The sequence below is a fragment of the Pelodiscus sinensis genome, chromosome 7 (genome assembly GCF_052426305.1).
Source record: "Pelodiscus sinensis isolate ZL-2025 chromosome 7, ASM5242630v1, whole genome shotgun sequence".
NCBI classification, from domain to species: domain Eukaryota; kingdom Metazoa; phylum Chordata; order Testudines; family Trionychidae; genus Pelodiscus; species Pelodiscus sinensis.
In genome coordinates, this window is record NC_143058.1 from 65,539,293 (window position 1) to 65,565,978 (window position 26,686).

Sequence of the window (26,686 nt, forward strand, 5' to 3'; positions counted from 1 at the left end):
TGGGGGCTGGGGTAGAAGTAGTTACAATGACTTGGCAGCCTCACACAGAGAACCAATTTTGTGATCTGAAGTTCCAGAAGCAGCATGGCCTTAGCAGCTAGAGCAGGGGCAGCCAACCCATTAAATGAAGAGAACCGAAACAGCGGTGGAAAAAATGCAAAGAGCTGCCCCAGAATTGTTGAGGGGGGAAAAAAAAGACACTGCCCCTTTAAAAACCACGGGCTAGGCTTTTTGGCTGCAGCAGGCTCCCGCCGGCCGACACCATCTTGCCAATGCTATTTTGCCATGCTGGACGGCTCCCCTGCACCCGGTGAGCACAGGGAGCCGGAGGCAGTTTGTAGGGGCACATGGGGCAGCTTCAGGAGCCGCACTTTCAGGGGTGAAGAGCTGCATGCGGCTTGTGAGCTGTGGGTTGGCCACCCCTGAGCTAGGGCATGAGCCTGGGGACCAGGAGATAAGGGTCCAACTGTCCATTGACCTGCTCTAGGACCTAGGGTCAATCCCTTCTCAGTCCTCTCTCTCCTCTTGTCTACTTAGTCTGTGGAAATGTAACCCACACACCTGCTGGCTGTGGTCACGGCCCCATGAAGTGGCACTTACACAGAGAGACAATGAGTTTTCTCTACACACTTACCTGCGAGCCAGCTGGCTTTTAGCTCAAGCTGGAGAGGCTCCTGCACTACGCTCCTGAGGTCCCAGGTTTGGTTCTACCAGTCGGCGTTACAGGAGCGCGCTCTGTGTCTGAACAGCATCTAGCACTACAGGGACTGATGTTTCAAGTCAAATCCAAAGGACTCATTTCACTCTCACACAGGTACTTCCCCGGCTCCCAATGAAGTCTATGATAAAATTACATGGGGGGGGGGGAAGCAACCCCTCCTCTCACACGTGGAATGGCTACAGCATCGGGCCCATAATGACACACAAGGACAAGAAGTGCGAGCTGCACGTCACAGTTGTTATTTATAACCAGCAACAACAAGAGCAGACCTCAAGGAAGAGAATCACAGAAGTGCTAAGAGCAAAAGCCGTTTATTGAAATGAAAAGGATGCAAAGTTAATGCACACTCAAGGCTGATCACGCAGGAGGGATGTTCTTTTCCGTTAGTTTTCTGAGAAGAGGGGGCCATAATTTCGGATCCTTTGAATAGTCTGTTTTTCTCGTTCCAAAGGGCGTTTCTTGAATACCTCAGGAAGATTTTGTTTTTCTCTGCTGGAGTAGCATAAAAATAGATCTGTCGGCTCATATTATATACATATGCATGGACTGTATTTCTTTTGTGGGAAAATATCACTATGTCAAGTATTTAAAATTAAGTATCATTACACTTATTTTCTTTATCATACTGCAAACCTCTCTGTACAGTAATCGGACTCTTTCTCTGAAGTCGTCAAGTCTTCTACTTATTGGCAATAATTTTAGGCACAGAGGCAACATATGGCTTATATGCCAGTCTGCTCCTAATTTTGGATAGTTAAGGACCTACACATGAGCATCTGTGGCTCTGAATAGCCTTAGTGGTTTAGGGCCACTTTCAGACAGAATAAATGCTAGGTACTCTGAGAACTAACTAACCTGGGCATATCACACAAAAGACAACAAAACGACAATCAGTGATATTTACTACAATATCCAAAGCTCTAATCTGTGGAATCAGTTCACGATAACGTCTCTCATGAATGTTGAAGTCTGGCTGTGAACAGACCCGGGTAACATGAGATGACAGGTCAGTTATTACCTTAAAAAGAAGTTGCCATACGACACAGCTGACAAGAAAACCAGTCACGCACGTCAGAAAGTGACCACTGCGAATACCTGAGGAGTTACTTTTCCACACATTGCTCTACAGTCACATTCCACCAAGTCAGAGAACTGTCGCACACCAAAAAGCTTCACCAAAACAATGTCTGCACTGTTCAACCTCCGAGCTCACTGACAGAAACAAACATGGCCTACATTTTAGAGACTGGTAAAATGTGTTTTTAAAAACAAAAAACCAGCAACAATCTTACCCAACAGTAGAACTAAAAATTAGTTTAGTGCAACAGAGAACTCTTTTCATCAAAGTGCAAGATTTGTGATATCAATGCCACATCTTCAACAGCATAGCCTTTGCTGAGGTTAAAAAGTAGGGCTTTTTACAGCAAAACGTGAGTTCTGTATTCAATTTAAAAGACTGCTACAAAAGAAAGATATTTCCAAGCCTGTATAGCTGGACTTCTCTGCCTTTTTGCAGCCGTAATCTTTCCAGGGAAACATGATAGCAACACGGATAGGCCCTGACATTTGGAAACACTGATGAAGTAAAGAACACAAACGACTCAGCCATTCTGACATAATAGTACCAATGAGACGCTGTGTACATAGCTCAAGGGTTTTTTTTACAAATACGTAACAGAGAGGTTGTGAAGAATTAAAAGTGGCTTCCCACAGCTGCTGCCTCCCTACTAGACTGTTGTAGATGGAGGAGTAAATACTCAGATCGGTGATATCCTTGTGGAAAACAAACTCCATGGGAAGTTCCTTCTCGCTCCTGGCTCACCCATCTGTCACAATCATTCATGTGACAGGAATAAAAGGAAAGACGACACACAAAAACGGCTCCCTGTTTTCCATAATGTAAGCACAGCCTTTTCTCCACATGGTCTAGCGATTAATCCTGGTTTGGCCAATAGAAGCATCCACTCTTAAAGGTAAAAGCCACCACTGGCGGGATCTGAATGATTCGGAAGAGCTGCCATGCAGGAACGTAGCTCGTCTGAGGGAGCCGGGTTTCCGTTGGGCAGGCGGCAGTCTCCGGGGTGTCCCACATTAGCGCTGGTCAAAACACAATCACTCTCGGGCTGAGGGAGGAGAGAGAGGGGAGACATGGTTGGGGGGCTGGAGGGTTTAATGTTTTAAACACTGAGGCCTAGGCTACACTAGACTGGGAAGATCAGCTTAAGGTACGCAATTTGGCTTCCCCTAAGCCGAGCCGTGGCAGCATCCACACAGCAGGAGGCCGACAGGAAACACTCCCGTTGGCTTCCCTTACTCCTCACAGAAGGAGGAGTGCCAGATGCCAATGGGGTCTGTCTTCAGCATTCGATTTACGGGTCTACACTAGACCCGCTAAATCGAACGCTAGAAGATCAACCCCCCAGAGCGTCCATCTTCTTGTTAAGTATAAACGTTCCCTGAAGGTAAAGGCGCCAACTTTACGGGTAGGTTCAATTACTAAAGGGTCTGTTCTAGCGATCATTTGGGGGCAGTTCTCTGCCCTGGATCACCTAGCAGGTCAGAGGATGGTCCCTTCTGGCCTTGGAATCTACAAATTAGTCAGTCAGGAGAGTGGTTCTCAAACTTTTTGGCCTATGGACCACCTGGCTCAATGTAAACCTTTCCGCAGACCACCACTTGCTAATGGACATGCTCCGTTAATTACACGAGCCATTTTGCTAGTGCTACAGCTAGGGAGAACGGTTTAATTTAAATTATTAAACAGATTAAATGCTTTAACTTTCTCCTGTTAGTTTATCAAACTTCATTTTAAATAAAAGAAAATATGAATTTATGTCCAACACAAAAGGTTTCAATGTTTTCTTTACTTATGGCGGGACGATGAACCTTTTTCGGGTTGGGGGCTACCGACCCACAGAAGAATCAGTCGGGGACCACACAAGTGAGAAGCAAAAAAACTCCTCCAAAAACTCCCAACCCTCACTGACGTGGCCCCCAGCTGAGCCACCTCACTGCTTTGGCGCTCCAGCCGCACGGGGTAAGGGGAAGGGAAGGGACGGGGAGGACTGAGGTTCAGGGCTTTCCATAGGCCAGATGGATCCAGAGTTAGTGGATTTTGTGGACCCCTTAGGCTCTGGGGTGGGGACAAAAATGAAGGGTTCAGTGTGTGGGGCAGGGCTGCCAGTGAGTGGGATAGAGATGCAGGATCTGGGAGAGAGGTGGGGTACAGAAGGGGGTGAGGGTGCCAGGTCTGGGTGGAAGGTAGGGTGCAGAAGCAGGCTGCGAGTAGGGTGTCTGGCCAGGGGCAGGGAGAAGGGGGCAGGGAGTGCCTGGAACTAACGCCAGGGAGCAGAATGGCTGAGGGGGTTCAGGAAGATGGGGAGGATGGGCACTGCACAGCAAGGTGGGGGTGGGCAGGTAGGTTACCCAGGGGTGTCCAGCCCTGCAGGGCATGGGGTCCTGCAGGGGTCCAGTCCATGGTGCCCTTGGGGGCCAAGCCGTTGCTCAGCCCCTCCCCCCAGCCCGAGTCCCCGCGGGTGCAAAGCCCCAAAGGGCCCCAAGCCTCCATCTGCCTCCTGTGTGTGCAGGGTCCTCAGCCTCAGCCAGACTCGGGAAATCTTATCTCAGAGGTGAAAGAGCCACTCACCTTACGGATATTCTCCTGGCCTAGGAACGCCGCGTGCATCCCGCAAGAGTGCAGGGAGCCTTCCCGCTGCCCCTGGGCAGCCCCCCAGTGCTCCAAGGCTGGGTACTGGGACGCCAAAGGAACAGGGGTTGGCGGCTTTGGAGGATACGAGGAAGGGGGGACAAAACCCGGACAAGGAGTCATCTCCTCTCGGCAGGCTCCTCTAGCGCCCGTCCCTGTGCTGGGCAGCCCGTCCAGGTAGAAAGGAAGGGCGGCCCCGCCTGGGTTTGGCACTGGAGCTGGGCAGAGCTGGGACAGACAGAGGCGCCCCCGTTCGACACCGCAGACATGGGGCAGCTGATTCGCAGGCCAGCAGCGCTGCCATGTGTTGCTCCCCAGGGCCGGCCGGCTGGCAGAGGCATGGTCGTCCAGCCCGTTCACCAGCAAGTGCTGGTCGGGTTTTAGCATCAGCTGACTCGGCGGCTCCGTGTGTGCCTGGGCCGGGCGAGGCGGGAGGCAGGGCTGGCTTTGCTGCAGGAACGGCCCCGCTGCTCCTGGCCCGGCATAGGGGCTGCTCTCCAGTGGCGCCGCGGGTTGCTGTTGTTGGTAAGGGGGCGCCAGGGGCTCATGGAGATGTCTTGATCCAGGAGGTCTGACCCACTGTGGACCCTGCGGCCGATTGCCCAGGGGTGCCTGTCCAACGGGAGACGGCCCGACCTCAGCCGCTCCGGCGGGGGGCCTCCACTGCAGGCCGGGGGGCTGCTCCTCATCAGCTTGCTGACTGCGACCACAGGGCAGCGGCGGCTCCCAGGGCTGGCTGCCCCGAGGGCTTTGGCTTGCAAGGCGCTGCTGCATTTGCTGGGGGAGGTGCAAGATCAGGGGGGTCGGGGGCTGGGAGGAGCAGGGGTATCTTTCCTCCGGCATCTGGGATGGACATGCCCCCAGGTCTGGGCTTAGATTCGGGGCTGGACCTGACAAGGGACAGGCCTGCTGCTCCCCGGTGGGCCCCCCCTCGCATCGGCTGGCGAGCGAACCATGAACATAGGAGAGGATTTCGTTGTTTGTTAACAGGTCGTTCAGCGACGGAACACGATCCAGGTCCAGGTCGACCCTCACCATCCTCTCGTCCAACAGCAAGAGCTCCAGGTCCTCCGCAGTCAGCCCCAGCCCCTCCAAAGCAGCAAACATCTCGTGAGTGGAACAGGCTTCTTCACTGCTACTGGAGAGAGAACCCAGCAGGGGGTCCCCGGGCCTCCCATCAGCCAGTACAGGCTTGGGACCGGTTTCTCCAGAGGCCAAGGCATTAGCGACCCCACTCCAGCCGTCTTCTCCAGAGCCAGAGAAGCCCGAGCTGCCCTGGTGGGGGGTGAGCGGGCGGCTGACGGCGTGTCTGGGCGTAGAAGCCGGGTGGGAGACGTAAACCGCCGCATTTTGCCTCATCATGGCTCCCAGGAGAGAATTGGGGTCCACGCTGTCCTTCTGGGGCCGTCCCCCTTTCCCCAGAGAATGCTTTTTGGGTTTGCGGGGCTTCCCCTTGCTCGGCAAAGGCTCGGGGAAGCCAGGAAAGGGGCAGGCAGACTGGTACAGCAGCGCCTCTCCCATAGCGAAGGTGAAAGGCAGGTGCATGGAGCGCTTCCGAAGGTGATCGTCTCCTTCTTCCTCTCTGCACAGGACAAAGACAAGACTGGTGAGGGCACCTCCCCAGCAGGAGACCCAGAATCACGCAGCACCTTGGGGTGAGGAAGAGGATGGGAGGCGAGGGAACGTGGCCATGGGGGACAAAACCCAGGCTGCACAGTGCCCAGCTGCTTACACCCACGTGTCTTGTGAAACCTGTGGGCAGACTAGACAGCTCATTGGACAGGCCATTCCCACGTCCCAGGACCTCACTACGGAATCTGACGGGGAACCAGCAGAGGGTGCCGGGCACAAGGGGCGTGGGGTTCGGTTCCGGCACACGCCCGCAGTCCCCAAGCTCACACTGCTCCCTGGAGCCCCCAGGTGCACAGAAGACCGAGAGCAGCCAAGCCTTGCAAACCCCCAGTCGCACGGACCCGCCATGTGAGGTGCCGCTACCATCTCAGGGACAGGCGCCGGGGCGCAGCGGAGGTCACGCCCACCCAGGCTGGCCCCCACACTCACGCGAGTGGCCTCTGCGTGGCGACGATGTAGTCGGGTTTGCCGTTCTTATAGACGAGCCGGGCGTTGGCCTGCATCCACTTCCAGCTGTTGTTTTTGGTCAGCAGCCGGAACACGGTCAGGCCGCTCTCGCCCGTCTTCATCACTGCAGAGAGAGGCCAAGGCACCGTGGTGAGCACCCCGCCCCCACAGAGGGGGTTCCGCCATTCGGTGTCTGGGCGGGGCAAGGTACAGCCATTTCTGCAAGACCCACGGGCCCTGGCGCGCACACGCCCGTCCGCTCTGGCTGGTCCAGCTGGGCATACCCCTTTGGACCCCCGGAGAATCCCGCATTTCCCTCACTCACGACACCTGTGTGCGATATTGGCTCGGGGGTGTTTATTTGCCAAAATTGAAGCAGGGCTCGATCCCCCGTCGGTGCAAACCGGCATCCTGACCCAAGAATCAGCCAGGCCCTGCTCCTGCCGTTGCCTGATCCGGTCATGCCGCCTGCCTGTGCGCCGTGGGTCCCAGCAGCGCGGGGCTGGGGAAATCGGAGAGCTGCGTGTGTGTGGGGGGGTGAACCCTGAGCTCCTCCCCCTCCAAAGAGCAGAGCAGGTGCAGGGCGCCCTCATGCCCTTCTGAGCACCCTGCAAATGGGCCGAGGACGATCTGTCGGGAGGCAGCCCACCGTGTACAGGGCCCAGAGCAGACTGGGCCCGGCCTGGGCGGGGTCCCCAGGGGCCAAGGAAGGGCCAGGGACCCCCTGGAGCAGACACACAGGGGCACCAGAGCTTGGGCAGGCAGAGCTGCAGTAGCCCCGTTGGATCCCCCTCACCCCGGGTTTGCTGGCAGCTTCGGCATGCAGGGCAGGCTGACCTGGCCTGCGCTCCTCATGCTGTGCTCTCCCACTGGCTCCCTCTGGGGGGCGTGCCGGGGCACCCGTACCCCGCGGAGTAACAGGGCTGGGCTTCCTGCCCACTGCTCCCATGCGAATGTGCACAGGCGACGGCAGCTAGCTGGCGGGATTTAAAGGGGAAGCAGCTTGATTGAAAGAGGAGCCTGAGGGGGGATAGGATAGAGGCCTACAGAATCATGACTGGGGTGGAGAAAGTGAATGAGGAAACATTATTTACTTGTTCCCATCACATAAGAACGAGAGGCCACCAAATGAAATGAATAGGTAGCAGGATTAAACCAAACAAAAGGAAGTTTTTCTTCATGCAGCGCCCAGTCAACCTGTGGAACTCCTTGCCTGAGGATGTGGTGAAGACTAGGATTTTAACAGGGTTCAAAAAAGAACTAAATAAATTCATGGAGGACAAGTCCATCAATGGCTATTAGGATGGGTAGGAATGGTATCCCTGGCCTTTGTTGCCAGGGGAGGAATCACTTGATGATTCCCTATTCTGTTCACTCCCTCTGGGACATCTGGCATTGGCCACTGTGGGCAGACAGGGCACTGGGCTAGATGGACCGTTGGTCTGACCCAGTGTGGCCATTCCTAGGTAGGCTGCGGCCCGTCGTGGGGGAGAGGAGCAGGAGGCGGGAGGGAGGACGTTTCACAGGCGTACTTCGGACGTGGTTCTCGGCGCAGTACAGCATGTCGGCAGCATGGATGAACTGGTAGCCGGTGCCGCGCATCCGCAGCTCTGCCTCTGTGTAGCCCAGCACGATCTTCCCTCTGCAGGAGAAGAGTAGAGCAACGGGACTGAGGGAGCCTTCCAGGAGTCCAGCGGCTCGGGCCCAGGGCTTCTAGCGACACTGCCCAGCCAGCGTGGCTACAGTCCTGCATGGGAGAGAGGCCTCCGCCCCGGGGCAGACAGTGAACCCCCTTACGGGGGTCACCCCGACCCTGGGCATGCTGCAGTGTGCAGCACTGCTCCTTCCCTCCCCGCATAACAATTTCAATGAGGCCAATAAAAAATGGAAAAAATAGCCACAAAAAGACCAGGGTATTTCCCTCTCTCTCAAAACCAACATAAAACAAAACTCAAAACCAGAAAACCACACACACACACACACACACACACACACACACACACACACACACACGAAAACACACACACACACACACACACACACACCAAAAACAAACCGCTGTCCTCGCCCCGGGTATGTCTACGCTAGCCCCCTAGTTCGAACTAGAGAGGCTAATGTAGACATTCGAAATTGCAAATCAAGCCCGGGATTTAAATATCCCGTGCTTGATTTGCATCTTCCCGGCCGGTCGCCATTTTTGAAATTTACAAGTCCGGACTAACTGCCCGCATCTACACACGGCAGGGACCCAGTAGTTTGAATTAAAGCCCCTAAATCGAACTACATGTTAAATCGCATTCCAGGAGGAATAACAGGTAGTTCGACCGGCTGGGAAGATGCAAATCAAGCACGGGATATTTAAATCCCAGGCTTGATTTGCAACTTTGAATGCCTACATTAGCCTCCCTAGTTCGAACGAGGGGCTAGTGTAGACATGCCCCCCCTTCCCCAAGAAAAACAGCCTGCTTTTCTTTTTTTTTTTTGTTGCAAAAAACCCAAGTCATTTTCTTCCTCCAACCCTTGTCAACAAAATGTCAGCTACAGATTGAACCTCTCTAGTCCGGCACACTCTGGTCCAGCAACCTCCATGGTCCAGTATGATTTGAGTTTGCCAGATGTCCACTTAGCACGGGTGTGGCCAAGTTTCCCGCAGTCCCGTGAAGTTTTTTTACATCCCCCAGACCTGGTGCTCAGTGTTCTGTGCTGTGATTTAGCTCTAATTCACCCGTAAATGTTCTCTCACAGCCCAGTACGCATGGGGCAGCGTTGGTGATGCTGCTAGACAATATTGACTTCCTGTGGTCCGGCAAATCCTCTGATTCGGCACCAGCCAGGTCCGGAGGGTGCTGAACGAGAGAGGTTCAGCCTGTAGCTGTGCTGTATTGCTTGCAAGAGCCCTGGGGAAATCCTGTTTAAGAGCCCCCCGCCAATCTGAGCCGTCCCAGCTCCTGTACTCACTTGGCATCGCACGCCAAGGGGGTGAAGTCCAGCGTGTGCTTGGTTCGGAAGATCATGTTTTTGGTCCTGATCTCCAGGATGGAGGGGGGCTGCAAGGGCGTGGAGATGACAAAGAGAGCCAGCTGGGGCGGCAGCAGAGACCCGTCCTCGGACCTTTGCTTCTGGCCGTGGAGAAACTTCAACCTGCCCTGAAGGTTTAAAGCCTGGAAGGGGGAAATCAGGAGTCACTTCTGGAGCCTGCTGGGCTGTTTCAAGGGAGGCATTTGTACCGAGCATTTGTACCGAGCAATCGGCAGGGGAGGAGAGAAAAGCCAATGGCCAGTGCCCCATCCTGGTTGTGTGCTAGGCAGAGATTTCCCGAGGGGAGTGACAAAAATCCCCTGGCACCGGCCTGGCTCCTTCCTCCCTCCAGGACCTCAGACCCTGACGGTCTCCGCTGCGGCTGCACCGGGGGGCCGGCAACTTCTCCGGTTCGGCACCGGGCAGGTCATGTGCTTGGGGATTGGTAAGTTCCCACAGCTGCCATGGCGCCCGCGGGCACCGTGTTGGGGACCACGGTTCTAAACTGTCCCCCACGGCCCGGCTGCAGGTGCAGCTCCCTTAGCGGCAGCACCGAGGAAGAGGACGGCGTCCGACCCTGCTGGAGGACGAGGGCTCAGACTGCCTGGGGTCTGTCCTGACGAGCGGGCCCACTGGAGGAGAGGGGCTAGAAGTGGAGGGGGGCAGAAGAACAAGGCTGGTGTGGAGAAGGCCTTTGGTCCAGGCCGCCAAGGACTGAGTGAAGTCTCCAAGGAAACCAGGCCTACCACAGAGACAGCCCCCTTGTCCTGGCAGGGAGAGGCTGCCCTGGCGGAGCAGTGGGGGCCCCCTTCTGCCAACAACGGGGGGGGGACACACTCAAGCCGCGCCCCTGCTGAGGGACCTCCGATGCCGTGTCTTACTCACCAGGAAGCCAGAGGAATTATCCAGGAGGCAGCGGAACCGGCACACGAAGCTCCTCTCCAGGAAAGCGGAGTTCTCAGGAGGCAGCTGGCCGGGCTCGTAGGCCGGAAGGGAGGAGCCGGCGCCCACGTCACCTACGTGGCGCGAGATAAAGCAGAGCCCGCGGTAAGCCTGGGGATCCAACCGTCTCCCTCCTAAGGGCCGGGCCCAAGCACCTCAGGGCAGGCCCTGCCCAGGACTAAGCCGGCAGCGTTTTCAAAGCAACTCTTCCATGGGCGCCGGGAAGAGTCCCAGGACAGACCGCGTGGCCTTTGGGCAAGCACCAGAACAGGCCGGCTCTACGCCGGGTCCCCTTCTTTCGCCCCTCACCTACCCTCTGGCGACGGGGCGCTCTCGGGCGCGGGGGGCGGGCTGAGGGCCCAGTGAAGGTTGCGCCTGAATTCCGGCTGGTCCTCGGTGTGGATCAGCTCAAACACGCTCTGGTGCAGCACGTCGGTCTGGAAGGAGGCAGAGCAACAGGTGAGTCCAACTGTGCGGCCCCGGCAGCTGCAGCGACTGGGGGTCTCGCCCCTCTGAGATCGAGGGGGCTCCATGTGGGGCAAGGTAGCAGTGGGATCTGGGCCTGGCCAGGGTGGGTACAGGTGGCCTGCTGTGCGCACACGTCATGATTTCCCTGTTTTACAGGCTCTTTAACCAGCTGCCGGCTGCAGCCCTCACCTCCAACAGCCGGCGACGGCCACGGGGCTTCCCAACAGGCCAGTCTCCACCACCCTTCCCCTCAGGGGCAGGACCTGCTTTCCTAGCGGGACCGTCCGGGCCACAAGCACGAGTCAGGTATACCCCGATGGGCAGGTCGGATGGGGTCCAGGGGCAGTCTCGCCCCCTCAGGGCCAAGGAGCCAGGGTGCCCGACCCCCTTGTGGTGCCCCCGTGAACCTAGGCCCTGGCCATAGACCTTTGTTGCCCTGCCCTGACTAAGGCCTGGTGCTCTTTAACCGTGTTTGCTGCCTGGCCCCGAGCTCCGGCCTGAGCCACAGACTCGTTGCTTTGCCCCTTTTTGGGTCCAGTTGTTTTGCAGGCTGCTTAAGGGTTTCACGGATAACCCTGGAAGAACTAAACCATGTTCCGGTTTGGTTTTCCATCACCACAGCTCAGTGTTCAGTGGCTGACGACGAGAAGGGGTTTGTATCCAGCGCGCGAAACCCGGGAGACGTTGGCGCTTCTGGGAAGCACTCTGTTCCCACCCCGCAACGGCCGGCCCTCCAGCTCGTGTGCCAGGGCAGGCCTGCGGCAAGAGGCCGCCACCGAGTCTTTTCTGCCAGTCACATTTGTCTCTCCTCCCTGAACCAGCTTGTCCCACTGCACCCTGGGAGTAACAAGGGACGGCATGCAGAGATGGAAGGGGGCACACCCATTGCTAGCTGTCCTTGTTCATTCGGTAGTCGCCATGGCAACTGCTCCGGAAAGGGGCTGTGACCCCCTGCCCGGCCATGGTCACAGTGACAACAGGCAGACTCCCTAGAGTCAACCTCTGCTTTCATCTCAAGGGGGGCACATCCACAGTAACTCCATTGGCTTCGGCTGAGTTACCGCACCCCTTGCCCCACGCACTGCAGACGGGAGCTCAAGTCGATCTCTTGGCCTGCGTGTCAGCCCCGCTCTTTATTTCCAGTGCCAAGAGCAATTCTCTCTGCTGGCCTCGGACCAGGGGAGCCAGGCTGTGGATGTGAAACCAGCCCGGAGGAGTCCAGCGGCTTTTAGGAACAGAAACATTTGGGTCAACAGCCACTGCAGACCCTGCGCAAGGCGAGGGGGCTGGCTCTGTGCCGCCGGAAGGGGCGGGGCCGAGGGCGGAAGGGGCGGGGCCGAGGGCAGTCAGCCCTTAGCACGGCCTGGACTGCAGCACTAGCCCCCTAACCCTCTAATCCTCAAGGAGCAGCGCTCCCTCAGCAGCTCGAAGAGACCTGCTCCTGAGGCTTTGAGGGCTGGGGGTACTCTGGACAAGCAGCAGTGGTGCCGGGAGCTATTCCTCCAACTGCTCAGCGGTCTCCTCCACTCACGTCAGAGGAGCCCGAGGCCCACTGGCCATCAGCTGTTCCCCTGGTCAGATGACACGTTTTACCAGCTACCCCAAACCAGAAAGCCAGCAGCAAAAGAGAAGCCAGGTTACAATGTTATGGCCCATCCTACCCACCTGGTGGAACCCCAGATAGTCTTGAATCGTGTGCGAGGAATAAAATATCTCCCCTTCGGATGTCACCACCAGCACGAAGCCATTCAGCGCCTAGGAGAGAGGGGGACAGAGTCAGCACCCCAATCCAGCTCCCGACCCGACACCACTGCATGTGGATGGGAAGCAAGAGAGGAGAGATCTTGTTCTATCTGCAAGTCAGGTCCCCCAGGACAGCTTTCTGCAAGTCCTGGTCGCACTGTTCGTCTTCACCGCCCCAGCGTAGTTTTAATTAAAACCAGGGGCAGGTTGCTGGCTTCTGTGAATGTTTGTTGCTTGCCTGAGATCAGCCCCTGGCTTTTACTAAAGGCTTTTCACACAAGAAGAAAGGGACTTTAATCTAATGAAAAGCAGTAAGTTGAAAGAAGATGCACAACACATACTTACCCTGAGGAACTCAGTGTCACTGGTGTCAAGGGCTTAATAGGAGTCACGAAACTGCATAAACATGTGAATATATGTGAGTGAGACATGAGAAGTCATTCTTCCGCTCTACTCTACCCTGATTAGGCCTCAGTTGGAGTCTCATGTCCAGTTCTGGGCACCCCATTTCAAGAAAGATGTGGAGAGATTGGAGGAGGTCCAGAGAAGAGCAAGAATGATGAAAGGTCTAGAGAACATGAACTAGGAGGGAAGACTGAAAGAATTGGACTTGTTTAGTTTGGAAAGGAGAAGACTGAGAGGGGACATGAGAGCACTTTTCAAATATCTAAAAGGATGTTACAAGGAGGAGAGAGAAAAATTGTTCTCCTTGGCCTCTGAGGATAGGACAAGAAGCAACGGGCTTAAACTGCAGCAAGGGAGGTTTAGGCTGGACATGAGGAACAGCTTCCTGCCTGTCAGGGTGATTAAACACTGGAATAAATTGCCCAGGGAGGTTGTGGAATCTCCATCACAGGAGACATCTATCAGGGATGATCTAGATGGTGCTTGGCCCTGCCGTGAGGGCAGAGGACTGGACTCGATGACCTCTCGAGGTCCCTTCCAGTTCCAGTGTTCTGTGATTCCATTTACAATGTCTGAGAGAAAATAATCATAAGGGCTACCACTAGATCCAGGGTGCAAGCAATGTTTTAAAAAGGTATTAGGGGAAAAAACCAATAGTTTTCAACGACAGTGCTATTTTTGGTACCTCCTGGTGCTCCATGCTACCCTAACATAACCTTTTTGAGCCAGATTTTATGTACAACAAAGAAGAGCTAATTTCACAGGATTCCATTGGGGAGCATGTATAAGCAAGCAACCACTCACAATGCACCCACACAAAAGCTACAGACATCCCCCCTCCCTCCCACCGTGGTGTCCCTCTGAACACAGCCATCTCATTTGGTACATAGCTGTGCACAATATCAATGCCGTGGAGTAAAATGTGTGTGCTCATCCATGCACGTTCCCAGCCCAAACACAGCGACGCTAGCTAGCTGGGGGGTGTCACGCCCTGTGGCCTGTATAGAATGCAGAGCACTAAGGACTCCAGAACAGAACAGCTGAGACATTTTCGATGCTTGAGTAATGGCACCCAGCTTTCAGACAGCTCCTTCCCACCCTCTCTGGAATTCAGTGGCAGCACAATCAGCGGGACCAGGGGGCTGTCTGTCCTGCCACACAGGAATGTGCACTGGCCAGTATATTTTTAGCCAGCTCCCCTCCCTCCTCCTTTTCTTCAGGAGAGATTTCAACTTCTCCGTCGTCTTTGCTTGGTGACTCTGAAGGGGCCCTCATGTTGCCTCCAGGGGCCCAGCGGGGTGCTCAAGGAAAGACAGCAGGCAGGTGAGAAACGAGGCAATGTCGTTAATGAGCCTCTGCCAGAAACGATGCTTCCTTCGGCACAAGCCCTGCTGCCTCCCAGTGTCCCGAGTCAGGCGCTGTGTATGTCGTGCGGAGGAGTGTGAACAGGGCCACCCTGTGCCTCAGTTTCTCCCTCAGAGACACGCTTGCTCCTGTGCTTTGCAAAGCGCCGAGGGAGGAGCATTCTGCCCAGGCGCTAAGGGCACACACCCAGCGTTAGCCTGGCTGTGGCCTTCTGAAGAGTCAGCGGGAAAAGCCCTGTCTGGGGTCACTGGGCCACGCTGCCTTTTTACGGGTGGCCACAATCCCTGCCACGTCGAGCCGTCCTCCCAGAAACGCCAACAGGCCCTGCTGGGCATGCTCAGTAGACTCCATTCACATCATCCCACGAGGCTTTGGGTGGGATGGCCGGGGCTGGCAGTCTCCGGCAACGGAGCAGGGTGAGGGCAGCCGAGCACAGACATCTCAGTCAGATGGGAATGCAGCAGCCAGCGTGTCCGGGGGCCGTGCTGTCTCGGACAGCCTGGGCACCCCCACCCCCGCAATCGGCCCCGCCCACAGCTAGCTGTTCTCTGGCTCCCAAGGCGAGGGGAAATCCAGAGCAGTCACGAGGAGGTAGCATTGTACCCAGCCGGATTCCGTCTTGTGGAGAAAGCCGACGGTATTAACAGGTTCTCAGACTTGCCCCAGAAGTGCCTGCTGCTTGGTACATTAGTAACGTTGGTCCTGTAACTGACCCCCGTTGGCAATTCGAACCTTGGACATCCAGCCTGGCCTGTGCTCCTAACTCACTAATGTATAGGTGTCGGAAGGAATTAGCGTCCGGCGCGCACTCCTCGCCAAGTTCGGCTATTGTTGCTGCCAATTCCCTTCTCATTGTCCAGATCTGTATCCCCTTTATCGAGACACAAATGGTCTCTCTTTTCAGAGCACTGTGTGGGAATCTCCCGCCGAGGCTAATGAATGTCCTGCTTTCAACCCTCCGGGCAGGGTCCTGGCGCAAACATTTCTATACCGTGACAACAATGAGCATTCCCCTCCCCCCGCGGTGTTTCCACTGTCTTTTGTTAACCCGGACGGATTGCAAAGTGGGTTCGTTTCTGGTGAGCGCGACGTTAACCCCGCTCCCGTTCTCCATCTCACAGCAGCACTCAGGGACAAGAAGCAACAGCAGCCCCTGCTTTAATACAGAGCCACCTTTTCGGTACCCTCGCTTTTTGATTGAAGGGGTCTTGCAGTGAGTTTAAGTTACACTACAATTCAGCCCTTTTGCATTACTCAAGAGCTCTCTGAGAAGGGAGAAGGAAGGCACACCTACACTACAAGCTGCGGGGGACAATCCCAGCTGCCACAGCCGTAACTAATACACAATTATCCCTTCCGGCTACTGATCAGTGTTATGGTTCTGTCATTCTACAATACGCGTTGGCATCGGGCCACAGACTTGGGAAGCCAAGCAAGAGATGGCTGAAGTTGGCAATCCAGTCAGGAGCCAGGCATGGCAGCACACGATACACAGTGGCTCTCTGCACTTGAAACAAAAAGACAGAAAAAAAACCCGAGCTACTAGCCACAGACAGCAGGAAAACACCTTCCGTTGCAATTGACGCGGTAAAATCTGTCTGTCCAGAGCTGGCTGCTCTAGTCATCAAAAAAGCTGCGACACCCACCCATAGCCTCACATCCGCAACTGCCAAACATCAGTGTAGAGGTACAGGGCTATTATACAGTCGAAAATTCGTCAACAAAATCATGACACAACATAGTCCTTGGCTACATGTCCTATTGCTCCTTGTAATAAAGTTTTCATCTCCTGGGTGAGATACGGTCAGCACAGAGGTCCCTGGAGGGGGATGGAAGAAGTCTTGGAGGAGGTAGCATTACAAACTATCAGAATGCAAATATTGGGGGGGGGGGGAAGAGTGCTGAATGACACCCCATGCCAAATGAAGTGGTAAGCTCCATGGTTGGCAGCTTGTAAGCTCATGTCAAAAACACCTCTTGGTCTGCGGTTGGGGATGGGAGGTTGAAACTGGGGAGGGGAGGCCTGGGGAATGGAGACCTCTGGACCTTTTGTTGTTCATGTAGGTGGCTCATATGGGTGCCCATGTGTGATACTGAGGAAACCTGTACCAAGGGCTAGACAACAAGTGGTGGCATTTTTGTTTCAGGGCGGGACCAGAGCCACCCAACGAACGGACCCGGAGTCTTAAGACTCATGCAGAGACCTGTCTGTCTTCCAGGCGACGAGATGGGATTCCTCAAGAGGGAGGTCTTCCACCGTGTTCCGTGCCTCCCCAGGGAAACCGGAAGCAGGAGGCCAGGACGCTACCCACCATGACAGCCGTGGCTCCGGAGGAAGAGCCGTTCCTCGCCCCTGCCGCCCAGAGAACAGCTCTGGAGGAGTTTGCCCAAATCACACGAAAGGCCCAGACAAGCCTTGGCAAACAGACTCGCTAGTACGGAGAAAGCCTGGCGCACCAACCTGTAACAGCAGCTCGCCCTCGGGCAGGATGCCGTCAGCCCGTCCCAAGGTCCTTCCCTTGTCACGGTCGCCGCTCCTTTCCGCTCCCCCTTTGCCGCAGTGACTCTTCAGAGCAACTGCAAGGAAGCAAAGCAGAGGGAGGTGAGCGCAGAGCCAGCCTGACAAAACTCACGGCTGGGAAGGTCAGAGTCGCTCACCCAGCCAGCTGCTGCACCCCCCCGCTTACAGTAGTTTCTATCATGGCGAGGGCTTACAGAGTGGTTTGGTAGCTCTCTCCTCCTGCTCCACAAATTGTTCCAGCTGCCCTAAGTGGGAAAGAGCCTTTCTTTAGGGAAAAAAGACACTAAGAAAATACAAATGCAAAGCAACTGAAGAGTTAAAAGGCAAGTCTTCCTCCCTGCTCATTTAAATCACCACCAAAAGTCAGGGATGCACATATCTTTCACTTACAACATTCCAGCCTGACACAGGTCTTATAACTAAAGACAGACAATTCAGACAAAGCATGGTGAAGGAACGGGGAAACAGAGGCACAGCAAAAACATTTTTAGAGCGACTTGACCAAGGTCATAAAAGGAATCGGTGGCAGAGCTGGCATTTGCTCTCAGATCTCCTCATTCCCAATCCGGCACTGTAAGTACAAAGCCATCTTTCTTTCCTGGCTGCGGGCAGTTCTATATGTTTGGGCTCCAAACCAACGCAGCGGAGGTGGTTAACATTTTGTACCCCGGAAGAAAGCAAGGCGTTAGCTAGGGTCTGGTGAAAGGGCTAATCCGCAGCAGAGGTTCTCTAAGGAAAGCGACTCGTTTGTTTTTGAAAACTGTTGCTAACTTGTCACTTCGGGCCAATACAGCGTTAATGCAGCTAAACATTACAGGCGCAAACTGACCCATCCCTGTGTAAGCACAACTGCCCGTTGAGAAGAGTGAGGAGTAATTCTGCAAGAAAACTGAGGTGGGTGATAGCCCACGGTGTTTACTAAAACACTGGAACACTCCGGAGTGTTGCTTACCAGTGCGCTGTGTGTATATAACCCGAGCAAACCGTTCCAACGTGCAGAATGCAAACCACAGACGGCATGTGCTGTATCCCTGCACAATTAACAGGCGGCTTCATTTTTGTGGGCACCCTTAGTACCAGATGAGAAATAGGAATAATTCGACTTCTTCGGGCCTTGGAAGTTCTTGAAAGAGAACGGAACCCTGCAAAAGGCGCAAGATCAAAACAGAATGAGGGAGGAAAGGCGGATGGTGTTACATCCAGACAGACAAAGTCTGGGTCTCTCGGGCTCCATTTCTCTGCCACATGCTAACAGTAAGGGGATGACCAACAGATAATGGATTTAGGGCTGGATTTTTAAAGGCAATTGAAATCAATGGGCATTCGGGGCCAGATACCGTGAAAAGTGTGTCCTCGTGTCCACATTGGCTGCCAGAAACGTGAGCCCCACGTCACCAGAACTCTCAGTTTGTTTATCTGATCTTAGCCTGACTTCCAGCACAATAGGCCAGCGAGCTCTGTCCAGCGACTCCCAGGTCGAGCTGGGGGATGAACTAGACCAGCGGTTCCCAACCTTTTCCAGGTGGGGACCCATTTTGACAATTCAGGAAGACTTGGTGACCCAGGGCAATTCAAAAAATGTGTGACTAGCTCCTGAAGAGCCACCCAGGGAGACACCTGGACACCCTTTTGAAATGTAATGGCGACCTATATTTAGGTCCAGATCCATAGGTGGGGAAACCCTGAACTAGACAGTGTCTTGATTTTCACCAACGGAGAACGTACGGCTTCCCTGTTACAAGGGTTCGTCCCTGCCTGCTAAGAGTCTGCCCTGGGAATCGGGATTTACAAACCTTCAGGTGCAGATGTTTGAAAACGCGAGGGTCAGATTCCATCAGCGACGGGAAATAAAGGGAGCGGGGATTTACCGCCGACGTGGCTCACCACACGACTATGAAGAGCCTTCCTCTGGCCTTGATCGGACAGCACGTTCTTACTGAAACGACTGACCCCCAAGCGCAGCTACGTGAGTCTGCTCTTCCCGGCCGGGCTCTCGGACCAGCCCTGCTGTCTGTTCGGTCTCTATAAATAGCTCGCTGCCGCCCCCGGGTCACTAACTCAGCAGAACTGTCACAGCGCATCAAGCCGGCAGCGTGCCAACGGGCTGGCGAACCGAGAATCGCACCCTCCATGCCGCAGCTTTCCTGTGGCCGAGCCTGGCTAAGTGCTGTTACTTTGCAAAAGGGAACCAGTTCATTACTCGGAAAATAGCGTGACCTTTTAGACAAGGCGCTTGGCTACCCTCCAGCTAAATCCAGCATGTCGTCAGGAGCCCCTGCTGGCCTGGGGCTGGCAATAAGCTTTCCAGCAGGGGAAGAGTTTTTTGGTGGCAGGGAAAAGTTTGTGGCCTGGATTTTAATGGAGACGTTGGTTCCCTGCTATAGTTTAGGGCAGGAGTCCACTTGCCTTTGGGGCTGTAGCTGGGATTGGCTGACATCGGTCACGGCAGCAAAAGCAGGAGAGAGAAGACGCGTTTTGTACACTGCCATTTATTTTCTCCCCCCACCCTGTTATAAAAAGAGTGACTTGTGGTCATTTTGCAAAGCCACCTACCCCACCACTGGCGGTACTGCCTTCTGGCAAACAGCACCCCCTCTCCACCCAGCAGAAGAGCCAGAGGGTTCTGATCGGCATGTCCTGTGACGCCACTGTGCATTTCTGGTTTCACACCTCTGCTCACCACTGGCGGGTCAATGCTGCGTTCACCACACTGCTGCACCAGGGAAGCGGAGGCTGGAAGGAAGACTGAGACCCGCTCCAAATGGGGAAAACATGACGGCAGCCGGGTCTTGGTGGGCCTTAGCGGGATACAGCTCAGGGGTAACAACCGTGTCGTTGTCGTTATGCCCCCTCTCCAGGCAGCAGCAGCAGGTCAGGCGAGAAGGCAGCACGAATCCGACCCCTCGAGGCCCTGTGGGAGGAGCCACTGCAGCCACGCCAGGGCGGTACTGTCTGTTCCTGTGGTGAGCAATGGTGGGCACTGAACCCACTCTCCTTCCCCAGGAAAAGGCCTGGTCCTTTGCACGGAGCCCAGAAGAAGCACAAGGATGGGGGCAGGACCGTTGGTCGGGTCCCCCTCCAGCAACGCAAAGGTTGGTACGGTCCAGAGATGCGAGCGGTAAAGGAGGCCCCTCCTCTCTATGCGGGCGAGGGGTGGCCAGGGTCCGGTCCCTGTCGGGCTCTTTCGAATGCCCCTGCAGCCAGTTCCACCCCCTCGCCGAGCAGAGGGGAAGGGGGCGGCTAGGAAGAGATGGGATCCACCTCACGAGGAGAGGGAAGCGCATCTCCGCTGGCAAACCTCGGGAGGAGGGCATCCAACTAGGGTCTCCGGGGGTCGGTGACCTGAGGGAAGGGGGATTCGGGGAGGAAGCAGGTGCCAGAGATGGTGGGAAGGGTCCATAACCCTGACTCTCCGTACACCAGGTGTGTGGGGACAGCTAGTGGGAAAGAGGAGCCGTCTGCCTAACCAGACCACTTCTCTTGGTGTTCACTCAGGCTGGCGTCAGCACTGGGATAGGCAAGGAGGGGGCCGGGGGCAGATCTGAAACAGGCAGCGCAAGGCCTTCTGCCAGAGTGGCCTGACTCAAAGGAGGAAGCTGCCTCTTCTCCGCACCCTCTGAAAATGGCCTTCTACGAAAGGCCTCTTCATCCAGCCACGAAAGTCTCCTCATTGGATTCAGCTCCGGGGTTTCCGGGTGGAAGTTCTCTAATCAGGCAGCCAGCACTTTAGCCGACTCACTCCCAAACAGCTGAAACTTCCCAGAGGCATTTGAGGCCCAGACCTGCTTGTGAGCTCTGATCCCCAGCTCTTCCACACGCCAGCGCCGCTAGTTTCTCCTTCGAGCGGTCAGAGACCCGTTCTATACACAAGAGGTCTTCACGCAGCCAACAAGCCACAGGAGGCCTGGGTCTGTCCAGCTCTGCGTTCTGGCTTTCGCGGGGCTCGGTGTGGCCGTGCACGAGACTGTCTACCAGACGGGAGAGTGCGGACGCGGAGGGGCTTTAGTGGATACAGTTTTGATTTCAGACCAGCGCTGTGCAGGCTCCAGGCTCGAAAAGCTACTTCACATGACAGCAAACTGACACCTCCCGGCTATCAAATTTGCTGCTGAACTCCTGAACCTGCAGAGCTTTAGCCCCGAGACTACTCTGTACCAAAAATCTGGTATTAACATTTTTGAGAGGATCTGTCCCTCTCCCGCCAGCCCCTTTGCTTCCCATTCACACACACACGTGCAGCTCCCGCCCCACTGCCACCAGGGCACCTCACGGGCCTGGCATTTAGCAACTTTTCTAAGACATTAAGGAAGAGCCTGTCCTGTCCCTTTCACACATCCTGGATTTATACCGGCCTGAGAACAATCAGAACTAGTCCGGATGGCTGGTTTTTTCTTCCACGATAATCGATGGGTCACCCCAGCCCAGAGCAGTCTGAATAATTCTGATGAAAGACGAGAGGATATGAATGTTCTGAGCACCAAAGGCCAGCAAGGGATCCAACCACTCGGATTATCTGCCTAACACAGCCCTGCCGGAGTAATTTGGAGGGAATCGCCATTAATCGTGGTTAAACTGCAGCATGGACAAGCAATTTCAATTGAGCCACGCTTAATACAGCCAGAATGCCCCAAATATCACACGTGGCCATCTAGTTTAGACCTCAGAGAAGGGGACTCATGGAGGAAGTAAAGACCAACCTTTCTTAAAAAAATAATTGGAACAAAAACCAAATCTTTCAATGAGATACCTGCAGTTGTCCCACCTTTTCCCCCTCAAAAGCCCTGCTTGCTAGCTAGGACATGCAGGGTCAGACCCTCAACAGGGCCACGTCAGCAGGGTGCTATGGACGTCAGACATGCCGATTTACACAAGCTGAGACTCTGGTGCCTATGATATAATCCCTTCTTACCAGACCCACACAGAATCTAGGCCAGGGCTATTCAGTTTCTGTACTTTGGCATACACCAGCTATTTCGATTTTACCATCTTCAGCTAGAAGCAATGAGAAATACAAAGCCTTCTCTAGAAAGCCAGAGAACCCAAAGTCCAGTTCAGTTTCTTGATTCTGCATGCATCATCTGGTGAACCCCATGGAGTTTGGTATTTTGCCAGTGCTCATTTCTAACAAAAATACCTGCATGATCTCATATACGTATTTCAGAAGTTGCATATTGCAAGTTGCAAAAGTATTTTAAAAAGGCATCTATTCAGTATAAAACTATATTTTTGCACCTTGGGTACGTCTTGTATTATCTACATAACATAGTACAATATTCTTATGTTCTTATGTTCTTATTCAGGTGACATATATTTACTCTGCTGCTCAGACAACGCATGCAATGGACGCTGAAGATCATTAATTTTATTTAAATAATGCGGTAGACTTGATAATCTCAATAACAGAACACTAACTACACCTGACTTATTGGCGCATATGCTAAGGAGAGTGCACAAAGTGCTAAAGAAGTGCACAAGTGAAATAGACAAAGATTTGCTGAAATAAACAGCAAAACTAACTCTTATCCAGCTTTCAAAAATGCATAGTTCTGCACGATTATAACATGCCATCTCTATTTTCCACTAGCTCACAACTATTTCCTGAATACAGATTAGTCTCCTTGTTCAGTTGTAATAAATAATTTAGTTTTTACTCATTGTTTCCCCAACAGCCTCCACATCTAATCTAAAGCTCACACCGAGACATGACTTTCATTCACTAAATGAATTATTAATCCCTTGTCTAAATGGCATCTGTATATAGCCCAATTTCTACTAACATGTATTTTTTGTTAATAATTAATGATCACATTGAAAAAATGCAATTATAAATGTAAATATAATGATGTTTATGCTGCATATAATTAGTCTCTTGTAAGTCCCTTTAATTACACATTTTAAATGGGTATATGTATACAACATTTAGCAAGGAGCATTGAAAAGTACCGATGGTGAATCAAATCCATGCTGAAGCAGAATGAGGAAATTTCACAAACACATCTGGAAATATCAGCCATTTATTGTGGAAAGGCATGGTTATTTATGATGGTTATTTCTATTTCCATAGCATCCAGACTGGAGATGGGTTATGCTGTGCTAGGCACTGTACGTTTACTGGATGATTTGGGTAATGCCTAGAACTCCATTGTAATAGACTCCATATAAGCAGTAGGATAGTTTTTGGGACGTAGCAAGAAGGATCACCCCTGTATATCTACCCCAATCTTGGAAACAAGGGATAAGTCGGAAGAAACCACAATGCAGCCTTACAATTTAGAAGAAAAAATACGACCGCTCCTCCTTAAATCAGACATGAGATAGCGCTGGATCCAAAGGCTACAATTCATATGGAAAGACGTTAGAACCCGACCGACCGCCTGTGATTAGAAATGGAACTTGCACCAGCTACAGCCTGGCAGATGTTGTGGCTGGAAGAAACGCTGAAGTAAGTTAAGAGGCAGGAGTTCCCTGTGTGTTAGTTAGAACTCCACGGTGCCTCCTGCTGGTAGATACGGCGGGTGCTGAGCTGTGGAGTACTTGTCATAGCAGCAGGTCAATTAGCATCCGCTGGTACCCAGGCTAGAGTCCATCAGATTGTCTGGCCAACTGGGACACACTGCGCGTTATTCACCACGGGTGTAAGTGTGTACACCGGCAGGAGGAACTGACGTGAGACTTGACTAAGTAGCACTGCAGGCGCTGGGGGGGGGGGTTGAATATCCGTGGACAGCTCACAGCTGGAGAGCCCAGTCCCCTGTCAGCCCCTGAGAATGTTTGCCTTCAGGGCACGGTGCACAGCCCATATTTTTTGCTCCAGGGAAAAGGATGGGCAGCAGATGGTGTCCCAAGCAACTTTTCTTCTTGCACACTGCCTTGGCATTAACCCCTACTTTCCTGCAACAATCTGCTAGAGAAAACAGCTTCTTTTGTTGGCCCACTTGTCACTGATGACAATATAATAACAACAACAACAACAATAAAATAATAAATAATAAATACAAAATACAACACACACACAATACAATAAATACAAACACAAAATAATAAATGCAAAAGCTTCCAAAGAATCGAGCAGCAGGACCTGATTTTATAAACAAAAACAGAAGATGCTGAGAAGGAGAGAAACTCAAAATGATACGTGAAAATTCACTTAACGTGTCCAGTGTGTTCACATTAGCATCCCGGCTGCAACTAGTTACACTGGGGGATTGTAGCAGGGTCAATGCTGGAAAACAAACCCCAATTTCCAGTACCTAACCCCATTCCCCTAAATTGGAAACAACACAGACAACCAAGGCTGAAGAAGATGGAGTGGTGGTTTGTATAGCTGGGACATATGCCCACCATAAATGCCCAGCACACGTTATTCACTATTATTGTGTGCACGGCTCCTACTGATTCCATATGAGCCATCACAATGAAACTCACAACAGGTTGCTTGGAGGACTGACAATGGAGATCCTGCTGAAGCATGACGAGAAGGACATCTGAAATCCTAAGCAGCCCCAAATCAAGCACGACAGCTGCAAATCAACATGTTGTAATGGTTACGCACCAATGAGAATCAACCTTTCTTTGGGAAAATGGCTTAAAAGTACCAACGCAACACAAGACTAAAATTGGTTATTTAAATGAAGGTGTGTGTGTGTGTCTCTCCCCCATTCTGCTGATTTAAATCAGGATGAAAATCAATGATTCAAATGGCTTTGATTTCAGTCAAGCCACAGTGGCTAGATACTAGGCAACCAGTACCTCCCATTACGACGGCCAATAGAGTTTCCAAAGAACTCAACACACAAACGCAAAGCTCTTTCTGAAAACCCTAGCTTCTTACATGGAAGAGGAGGGTTTTCTAGAGCCAACAAGGACGTAGTCAGACCTTTCTATGGCCCCTCTCCGCCTAGTCTGGTTTTGAATCGTGGAATTAACCAGCCAGTTTGGGGAAACCCAGAACCCAGCCCCTTCACAAAGCACACCAAGGAAAGTCAGGGTTCGAGTCTCCGGAGGTAAATCTTGCAAGCAGGGGGAGGAGTCTGCAAACAAGCAGCATTTCCTCCGCCCGCTGAGCCGAGGCCGCACGGTGTCAGGGGAAAGAATGGGAAGGATTATATGGTGAGCTGTATGCCATGCACAAACAGATTAGTCTGTCGGGACTCATTTGGAAGGAGACGCTGGACAAACCTCAGCACTGGTGCTAGGCGGGCCGAGGACAAGCCAGGTGTTATGAGCAGAGTGGATGGGGGGTGGTAGCAAATGAAAGCTGCAGTCTTTTTTCCCTTCTGCATCGGGACTAGATATTCAGGCCTATATAAGACCAAGAATCACAATCATAGACTGCCTGCCGCAGGCTTTGCTCTCAGGCTAAGGCTTTTATTGAAATGAAGCTCATTCCAACTGTGTGGGGCCCTGAGAAAAGCCACCCCACCAATGGCCTGCCGATAAAGGGAGGAGCCTAGAAATGCAGGTGGATAGCTTTCTGTCCGGCCCGGGCCTTCTCAATAGCTGGGGCTGTGAAATCTGCATGTCTTCACCGCTGTCTGGGTCTTTGATTGTTTCCGTCTCCTGCGTAATTATTTTGGCTTGGTGTAAGCCAATTAAGGTGGTGGGCTATGATTGGCCGGATGATCACGTCACAATACGCAAGGATTGGCTGGTTAAGTTTCAGTGGAACGACTGGGTACGGCATACCTGAGAACACTGCTGTCTATCTTCCAGCCAAACCGGAAGCAGGTGGGAAAACAAACGAGGGAACCGGGGGGAAAGGGAAGGAAGCTGGATTCACGCTGGCCGGACGCTCACCCCAATACACATCGAATTTGGTGCATCTCCGGCCTTCAGGCCTTGCTGGTCTCTGTTCCTGTGAGAAGGAGCAGGGGCGCGGGAGGGTGAAGGGACAAGCACGCGGACAGCAGCCCTCAGAGAGCCCATGAAGGCTGGCAGGCAGTACAGATGGAGCTGATGGCCCGTCGCTGTGCAAAGGGCAGAGGCACAAAACACTGGCAGCCTGGAGAGCGAGGCAGGAGCCCTGAGTACCAGCCCCGGTGGCAGCAAAGCTGATCGTGCGCCAACAGTGGAAGAGGACTCGGCCAGAGGGACCTCAGGATGCTGCCGCTGGGAAGCCAACGCAGAGGAAGCGGAAGGCTGGTCGAAGCGCTCAGTCCTGCCGAAGGGGCTGGCTCAGCCAGAAGGACACAGCCTCTCCTGCGTTTTCTTCTGGTCTGACCAGCCGACCATGGCACCACTCGACCGGCCCAGACGCAGACGGACTCCGGGACTCTCCTTTCCACCAGCACAGGAGCCAAGTCCCCAGCCTCCCCGTCTGTGCCGGGGGCAACCTGAACTTCAGCCAGCAGGGCCCCCGCAGAGGCCATGCACCTCCTGCCGCGATTCTGCCTCGGGACTTGGTCACCAGGCCATTTTCCAGAAGCTCCCCCAGCAGCCCTGGCCCGGGGCTGCGGGGGAAAGTTGAGTGGAAAGCCCCTACCCCTTTGCCCCCAGTCGCTTGGCAGCCCTCCGGCCCGCGCCTCTTCCGTGTGAGCAGGGAGCAGCTCCCCCAGCAGGCAGGACCCCTTCGGGGGGCGGCACCTGCCCAGGGCAAGACCCTGGCCGGGGAGAGGGCTGGCGTTAGCAGCACGACTCGTTCTGTGGCCCGGCCGCTCCGAGCCCGGCTCCGATTCCGGGCCAGCTTGCTGATCTCCGGCGAGGCTGGGGGAGAACTGAA

The 26,686-nt window shown here is 53.8% G+C and overlaps 1 protein-coding gene across 1 annotated transcript in view; it reads right to left on the reverse strand.

Moving 5' to 3' along the window:
- Positions 1-435: 435 nt before the first annotated feature.
- Positions 436-26,686, reverse strand: part of LOC102445331 (aryl hydrocarbon receptor-like) — a 35,462-nt gene continuing 9,211 nt past the window's right edge. Inside the window, exons 3-11 of the mRNA XM_075934063.2 lie at positions 16,909-17,024; positions 12,600-12,689; positions 10,780-10,903; positions 10,410-10,540; positions 9,465-9,667; positions 8,039-8,148; positions 6,489-6,630; positions 4,368-6,009; positions 436-2,844 (exon numbers count right to left, since the gene is read on the reverse strand). Of these exons, the coding sequence (XP_075790178.2) occupies positions 2,689-2,844; positions 4,368-6,009; positions 6,489-6,630; positions 8,039-8,148; positions 9,465-9,667; positions 10,410-10,540; positions 10,780-10,903; positions 12,600-12,689; positions 16,909-17,024 (2,714 nt within the window). The 3' untranslated portion in view covers positions 436-2,688. The remainder of the gene's footprint in view (positions 2,845-4,367; positions 6,010-6,488; positions 6,631-8,038; positions 8,149-9,464; positions 9,668-10,409; positions 10,541-10,779; positions 10,904-12,599; positions 12,690-16,908; positions 17,025-26,686) is intronic.